This window comes from Sinocyclocheilus anshuiensis, unplaced genomic scaffold, assembly GCF_001515605.1.
Source record: "Sinocyclocheilus anshuiensis isolate Anshui unplaced genomic scaffold, SAMN03320099.WGS_v1.1 scaffold331, whole genome shotgun sequence".
Lineage (NCBI taxonomy): Eukaryota > Metazoa > Chordata > Actinopteri > Cypriniformes > Cyprinidae > Sinocyclocheilus > Sinocyclocheilus anshuiensis.
The window spans coordinates 169180-177579 of record NW_015552556.1 but is presented as its reverse complement, the minus strand read 5'-3'; the positions used below and the strand labels follow the sequence as shown (position 1 = coordinate 177579).

At 42.6% G+C, this 8400-nt stretch overlaps 1 protein-coding gene across 1 annotated transcript; it reads left to right on the top strand.

Annotated features, from left to right (window-relative positions):
• Positions 1–204: 204 nt before the first annotated feature.
• On the top strand, positions 205–4586 carry LOC107664581 (reticulon-4 receptor-like 2). The gene is made up of 3 exons (XM_016455192.1): positions 205–374; positions 1115–1341; positions 1537–4586. The coding sequence occupies exons 1-3, from the start codon at positions 317–319 to the stop codon at positions 2626–2628; spliced, it is 1377 nt and encodes a 458-aa protein (XP_016310678.1). The 5' UTR covers positions 205–316; the 3' UTR covers positions 2629–4586.
• The last annotated feature ends 3814 nt before the right edge of the window (positions 4587–8400 follow it).

Genomic DNA, 8400 nt, shown 5'->3' with positions numbered 1-8400 from the left:
CCACAATCGTAACTCTGAGCTAAGACGTCCGACTTCCCTCTGTCCAAACTGGTGCGTTAGAGCCCTCCCCTCCTCTCTCCGCGCCGCCTTTTCCGTTTGCCACCCTCGCTTGGGCTTGACCCGACTGGTGACGTAGAGAGATTCCGTGGTGCCCACAGCCGTAGGCGCGCGCTGCGCTCGGGTATAAATTGGGCCCGGGACCCATCATTCGGCACTCTCTCAGTCGCTCCGACTCGTGAACCAGAGCATCAGCGGAGATAGCAGGGAATCAGTCGCTAAACTCCTCAGGCTAACTCGCTCTCGGCTTTGGTTCGGAATGGAAACATCAACTTTTACGCGGAGCCAACGCAGCTCCATTGCGCACAATTTTAAGAGTGAGTTTCTGCTTCTTCTCTGTTCATCTTTATTGTAAATATGCTTTTGAAATGCTGAATCTCTTAAGTATTCTATTTCTAAGTAATGGAAAAGAATGCATTTCAAATTATTTCAAGATTTAGAATATGACCAAACTGGCTTTCGAAAATGCTTGGTTTTACGCAGCATGGTTAGAATATATATTTTGTGCTTGATGCGTAAAATGTTTTGCATGAATGCTTTAGTGCTTTGAATTATGACTTTATTCAAACAAGTCTTAGCAAATGTACGAATATATTTAAAAGTTTAAAGTTACATTTGGAATTACATGTATATTCAAAGAGATCAAGAGAATAATATTCGGAGCGGTAGGCTGTAAAAATTGTGCTTAAATCTGTCAGTGAAATTAAAGTTACAACAATACAATTAATACGATGTTAAATTGCACTTTTTTCGACCACTTTAAAATGATTTACTTATGAACTGAAATTCCGAAAAATTCTTAATGAGAGAAATTATTGTCACAACGTAAATGGATGGAAACCAAGATATTGTCATAATGAGTAAAACATATGAGTGCATTTGTAGTAATTCGTTCGGAGATTCATGAATTTTTCAAAATCAAATCATTTTATTATCATGAATTAATGCAAAGGATAAGATGAGACTTACAGATCATTTTGGAGAGCTCTCCAAAATGGAAACTTGCGCTTTAGCTTCTAAGACTTTGTGATGTGACGCGCTCTTCTCTTTCCATCAGGCGCGCTCTCGCTCTGGCTGGTTGTCTGGCTGGTCGTGGTAAAACCCGTTCCTGCGCAGAACTGCCCTCACCAGTGCGTGTGTTACCCGACCCCCATGACAGTGAGCTGCCAGGCGCAGAACTTCACTATTGTGCCCCATGGCATGCCCTACGAATCCCAGCGCGTTTTTCTGCAGAACAACCGCATCACTGAACTGAGAGTGGGGTCTTTTGCTTTTGGCACACAGGTAAGGAAGTGTATGTAGGCTCTATGTGTGCGACAGAATAGAACATTTAATATTTACATTTGCGAATATACATTTGAGAGTATATTTATGAGATATTTACTCATTTTGTATTCCTTCTCAATATCTTCACCTCATTACCTCTCCTTCCCTCTACCTTTTCCTTTCCTTTCCGTCCATCAATTCATCACATACCAGGTTTTGTGGCTCTTCTCTAACAACATCACCTGGATTGAGGCTGGTGCATTCAGCGAGCTGCGTGATCTGGAGGAGCTCGATCTGGGCGACAACCCTCACCTGCACCGCCTTGAGGGTGGAGCTTTCCGCGGCCTGGAGAAGCTCCAGAGCCTCCACATGCACCGCTGCCGGCTGGCCGCCCTTCCCCATGACATCTTCCACAAGCTCTACAGCATGCAGTTCCTCTACCTGCAGGAGAACCAGCTCCACTTCATCCAGGATGATCTCTTCGCTGACCTGATCAACCTCAGCCAGCTCTTCCTGCATGGCAACCGCATCCGCACTCTGTCCGAAAACGTGTTCCGTGGCCTGGTCAACCTCGACCGTCTGCTGCTGCACGACAACAGGGTCCGTCAAGTCAATCGCCGTGCTTTCCGCGACCTGGGCCGGCTGACCATGCTCTTCCTCTTCAACAACTCCCTGGCAGAGCTGCCCGGTCAGGCCATGCGTGACATCTCCTCCATCGAGTTCCTGCGGCTGAACAACAACCCCTGGGCCTGCGGCTGCGAGGCTCGTCCCCTGTGGGAGTTCTTCAGAGGCGCCCGTGTGTCCAGCTCCGAGGTTGTGTGCTCCTCCCCAGCTTCTCGTCGTGGAGAGGACCTGCGCTTCCTGAGGGAGATGGACTTCGCCCTGTGCCCTCTTCCCGACCCCAGCTCCCTCTCTGGCACCACCACCACCACCTTCAGCACCAAGACCCGCTGGTGGTTCTCCAAGCACAAGCCCGTCAGCACTTCCAAGGGTATCTTTGAAAAGACCTCCGAGACCAAGGCATACCCCTTCAAGTCCCAGTATCCCTCAATCACATCTACATCCACAAAATATGAGCTTGGGGAGGAAGAGGCTCTTCTTCCCAAGCTTGACCCAGAAGAGTATTGGGCCAACTATGGCAATGAAGATGCGGGCATCACCTCTCTGCGCTGCTTTGAGCTTGAGTGCCCTCCCGAATTCGACTCTCTGCCACCATCTTCCTCTACTTCTCACTCCTCATCTTCTGTTCTCTTACTACTCTCCATGTCTGCTTTGACTGTCTGCATCCATCTTCTTTTTGGCTGAATCTGTTTATCTCAATAAGAACACTCTTCCCCTTCATTTTTCTCCTCTCTGGAGGAGGGAAAACCCTGTTTGCTCAATTTAACTCTTCAATGCCTTGATTCCTGTTTACTATCAGCCTCACCTGTATCTCTGTTCTGTTCAGTTCGAGCCTCTAGTTCCTGGTATCTAGAGGGCACTAGACTGATTTAGGATACAGTGGGTAAGCAGGGAACGTTGGGCAGTACAGGCCCTTAATGGAAAGTAATGAAAGCTGTTCAGAGGGCTTGGTTAGTTAAGCAGATACTCGGTCCTTCTTTTTTTGAGGACAAGTGTATTCTAAGGCATCTCTGTTACAGTCAGTGCAGACAGAGGATAGAAATTTCCATCTTAGGTTTATGTACAATATTTGTATGCTTTTAGACTTTTCAGCCACTCTAAGTGCTTCTATGATAGTTGTAATTATAGCTTGTGATGTCACTACGACACCCTCTTTCCAACAACGCCACAGCTCCATTATTTCAGTAGTTAGTTGGTAACAATAGCATAATGAGCAAATCTTTTGATTCCCTTTGGAAGCAGCGATCGAATGTTATACTTGGTCTATTATAACAGAAGGGTCTCAAAATCATTCAGGGCTCGAAAAGCACAAAAGGAACGGCGTGCAGCAGCGAAGCAAGACAGACAAAGCACAATGGAGTGATGAGTTTGAAAGTGTTGCAATACAGCTATAATTTAAGATGCATGGAGAGAGCGAAAGCACACGCAGGAGAGACAGAGAGCACACACAAGATAAGGCGAAATAATTCATTACATCACATACCAGATATGACAGCGATTATCACTTGTGTAAATATGACATCTTGGCAGAGGGAGCTGTAAATAACGCTATGAAAGGCCTTATGCTTGTCACTGTTCTGAATGGCCAACGTCTGTGATATTATTTATATGGTCAGTGCATGGAAACATCAATCAATGGCGTGAGAGAGTGTGAATGCCCTTTTTATACTGTATGTCTTTCAAAATACTGTTAATATGTTGAGATATTACTGTAAAATACACTACCTACATTGTTCTAAGACTTCCCTTTGTTTATTCTTCTTTTCAAATTCAAATGTTACTGATTGTATCTGAATATTCCAGCAAATTCCATCCTTTCTCATTTAAAGTATCAATTTGAAATCAAACCAGTCAACAGCTTGCAGCTATAGTCAAAAAAAAAGAATGGGCAAAATGCTAAAAACTAGGACTGAATCCAAGACAAGGCAATATATGAAGGACACTGTGGAAAGACTATTTCTTGAAATTAATTGATTACTGTAGAAAAATGTGCTTACTGACAGACTGGTCAACATTCAGATTAATGTCTACCATTGGTCATGAACATGTGAGGAGGGAAGGTGCAACTAACGACTGTCTGGGCTGCTCTTGGTGGGCTTGCTGAAGGCAATGGCTTTCTTTGGTGGTCTTTGCCTATTCCCTCCTCCTTCAAACTGCAATAAAGAATCAAAATGCTTTAGGGAAAACAAACAGAGAGGGCAAGGACAAGAGGAGAGAGAAAAGGAAAGGAGAGAAAGAGAAAAAGAAAAAGAAATGCACGGAAAGCAGAGGTGGATGTGGGCGGTAGAGGCGAAGAGATAGATGATAAAGGATGGACATGCTGATAAAGAGAAATGCAATCTAAAGTTCCTTAATACAATAGGTAAAGATCTACTGTTAATTCCAGCAATATCCTGTTTTGTGTTTACCCTGAGACAGTACTGAAACAAATAATACTGATCTTTTTGTCCCTCGGATGTTACCATGACACATTTATGTATTACAATGTTTGTTCGATGTGTGAATGTATCTCAGCCGAATGGGTAAGGTCAAACTGCCTTAAGGTGCTCTCGAGTGACCATGTTTGTGAGGTTGCTCATATAGATGACCAAAGCATTAGTTATACCTTTTTACCCAGAATGTATGCATCGTAAGAATGTGAAAGAATGAGCTGTTCAGTCTTTTCACTACAACACAAAGTGATGGACAGAAAGCATGACAAAAGAATAAATGCTTATCTGTGAATATGAAACATCTCTGGTGTGGGTGTATTTTCTTTATATCTTCATCCAATGGCCGTGACTCTACAGCAAAATCTCGCATGTGCCTTCTCTCCCTCGCATCTCTCAGTCTGACCTCCCTTGACACATACAGACAGACAGACAAATAGACAGACACACACACACACAAACACACACTCTCTCTACTCCTCACCGCTTGTAAAGTTCTTTGAAGGCAACATCATTCACTATAACATGCAGTTACCATGCAACGCACTGGCCGCCATTCAGAGCTTCAATTCAGAGTTGCAGAGTATGCAAGACGTGTGTGCGAGTAAACGCAGCCCTGAGGCTGACAAAAAGATGATGTTATTGGAAAAGGTATTCACAAAGCACTCCAGCTGTGTTATTGAATGGTCATTGTTCATTCAGATTCAGAAAGCCTTTCTTTTTCTTTCTGTCTTTAGCAGATGGCTCTCACTGAAAGAGCAGCAAGATGCAGAGAGTTTGCTTCAGTCTCCCACCATGTGCAAAGTCAGGCTGTGCTTAACACAAACGTGTACGCATACATACACACACACACACATACGTGTGAGTCCCGGTGAGAGGCTCAAGTGCCTTTTCTCTCAATTCCACAGTAAATCTACCATGAAAACTACTGCCAACAGGCTGTTTCATCTTCCATCCAATGCTCAATCGTCAGCCTGTTTGCGTTACAATTTGCACTGATTGCGGATTAAAGATATCAGTGTGATGTGAATCACGTTCGTGTCAAAATTTTGTAGACTACAATTACTCTATTACTCAACTAATCAACCAACTGAGTAAACTGTGTATGGCCGATTATGACGCATGAGGCTATTTTCTGAATCAGGCCTTTGAATGGAAGACATCTGCATCGCGACGCCCCCATTGGACGGAGCACAGTTGCGCAAATAGTCCCTTCATCATCCCACCCACCATCTGGTTGAGCTCATTGGCTGTCAGCCACGCTACTCAACAATGAGACACAATGAGTTGGCTGGCAATCTAGGGGTGGCGACCACGTCAATATCGCTGAATATTAGATGAAGAATGAGTCACTGAATCACATGAATGGGGGATATGTGTGAGGAAGAAAGAAATGGGAGGCAACGACTTGCTTTCTGTTTTTTTATTTGTGTGCGTGTGTACGAGTGAGTTTACCGGAAGTTGCTCATCACAGCGAGAGTTTGGAAGTGTTGGTAATCGCCCCCATGAAAAGAAATGTCAAATAAATACAGTTACTGGTACATATCGACACATACACATGAACACCCCTTTGGTGTGTTGTTTAGTTCATTTAAGATGCAAACTTTTGTGAGCTGAAATTGCATTTTCTCTCTATGAAACATTATTACAAAACTTATAAGCACAAATTTCTCATTTCTAGCTGCTGCTGGGGTTTCATTCAGTATAAATTAGCAATGATTTTAAATATATTCCCACATCTCTGTCTAGCGTGCAGTTCAGCACAGCTCAAAGCTTTTGTTATTACATATTCTGTTTTTTTTTCACACTTTCTCTTCTTTCGGTCTTTCTGCTCGGTTTGTCGCCATCAGCTCCTCTCTCACCCCTGATTCCCTCACCTTTCTCTCTCTCGTTTTCCAATTCACTCCCTTGGTTTCCTCACTTTCTCCAGCTCTTTTTGACATGAGCATGTCGCTTTTTTCTTCCTATCACTCATCTTTCTTGACTCTCCCCTCTTTTCTCCCCCTTTTTTTGGGCTTAATTATAGGTGTTCTGAGCCCAGTGCTGTTGAGTAATGAACCCAAGGATCGATTTGTGTCGGAGGCCCAGAATTTAATGATGTCCTCCTTAATGATTACCAGCATGGCTATCTGTTGCGGGAGGAAAATAAAAAGTGGAGGGGGTGCTAATTTGATGCATCAACTCCCATTCATCCCGTAAACACACTGACAGGTTTTTCTATCTCATATGTTTTGATGTGTTTTCAAATGGAGGAAAGAGACAGTGGCTGACATTAAAACTTGAAAGGGAACCAAAAGGGAGATGGAGAGAGAGAAAGACAGCCTGCAAGAGACATCAGCAGGGCTGAAATAGTGTGTGAAACGGTGAATAAAATGCAGAGAGGAGTGAGAGGAGATGTGAGATATTTGAGTCACATTCTTGGCAGATTCAGGCGCCACAGACATTTGGAGAGTTTATGAATTGCGTATGCAAAGTTGCACACACATACACACTCATTTAGCCCTAATCACACATTCGCAGAGTGCTGCACTCTTCCCGCAGTGAGGCAGACGGTTTTCAAATGGAGTGCGTCATCGCTCCCATCAGTGGACCGTGGAGGGTTCACGTGCCTCTACTGCCTGAGTTGCAATCTTACACACATACCTGTAACTTAACTGTCTGATGATACTGTTTTCATGTTAACTTAAAGCAAAGATCTTAATCCTAAACAACCCTATTCACTGCACTCATACAAGACTAATTAAAGCTGTCAGTTAGGGGAGATAGTTCACCCAAAATAAAAATTCTGTCATTATTTACTCAATCTAAAGTTACTCCAAACCTGTATGTGTTTCTATTTCTGTTGAGTACAAAACAAGATGTTTTGAAGAATGCTGGTTACCAAACAGTTGCTGGTAGCCATTGACTTCCATAGTAATTTTTTTTCCATACTGTGGAAGTCAATGGCTATACCAGAAACTGTTTGGTTACCAGCATTCTTCAAAATATATTTTGTAATATATCAAAATATATTATGTGTTCAGCACCTAACTGGTTGTGAACGGGGGGGTTTAGTGCTAGGGGTGCTAGTTTTTAGCTTGTTCTGTTATGTTTTTAAATTAAAAAATATATATATTTTTTTACAAGCATGCTCTGACACTTTTGTCTCGTTGGCAACTAAGTACACCAGCTATTAAAAAAATACTTTCAGTAGCAAAACTCTAATAAAAGTGACCAAAGTTGAGGAAACACTCCCTTAGAATTTACAGTTGCTTGGCATATTTTATTTTTTCCACACTTCCAGTCTGACCTCTCCATATAATGCATACTGCTTTTTGCATATGATCTATTAGGGTGTCTTTTAGAGTGGATCTTTTAGAAAGACATCTTTTAGAGTGGATGTCTTTTTTGTGAATGCACTGAAGACAGTCTGAGAGTGACCAAAACATGGTTGCAACTTCATCATCTGTAATTTTTGAATGCATTTGGTTTTATGCATGTGAAATTTTTGGCTAGTTGACATGACATGTCAAGCAGCAGCAGCTTATCATGTGTGAATTATTATGTGAAATGCTGGCTACAAAGGACGTGCCAAGGTGATGCACCAAGACAGCGGCCACAAAAGGTAAAAACACAGGAGTGTCACTGACTAGGCTTTTGAAAACCACCAGTACCATCTGCTTGCACTTATTTCTGCAAAGCTAGATCACACATTTGCTTGCATGAAGACCAAATCAGTATCCAAATTGGATCTAACAGCAGAGATGAGGTACACACTTTCATCTCTAAGGGGCCGTTCATGCAGGAGGTTTTCTTGCATTGCATTCAAAACAGCTAGACAGGGCAGAACGCAGAGGAGACAGTCTCCAGACGTTTTTTGTTTTTTCAAAGCTAAACTATTTTTAACTAGATGTGACATCTTATAAACACATCACTTATGGCAGATGACGATAAAAAAAACATCAATATCCTGAGATCCTGACTAGTCCCAGAACCTAATATATATATATATATATATATATATATATACACAGAAAAAAAAGATAAA

What these genes read in the sequence shown, in the direction of transcription:
- LOC107664581 (XM_016455192.1), top strand. Translation starts at nt 317, where the DNA reads ATGGAAACATCAACTTTTACGCGGAGCCAACGCAGCTCCATTGCGCAC. An exon ending in CATTGCGCACAATTTTAAGA is followed by an intron (nt 375 to 1,114) that starts GTGAGTTTCTGC and finishes TCTTTCCATCAG; the next exon opens with GCGCGCTCTCGCTCTGGCTG. An exon ending in CTTTTGCTTTTGGCACACAG is followed by an intron (nt 1,342 to 1,536) that starts GTAAGGAAGTGT and finishes ATCACATACCAG; the next exon opens with GTTTTGTGGCTCTTCTCTAA.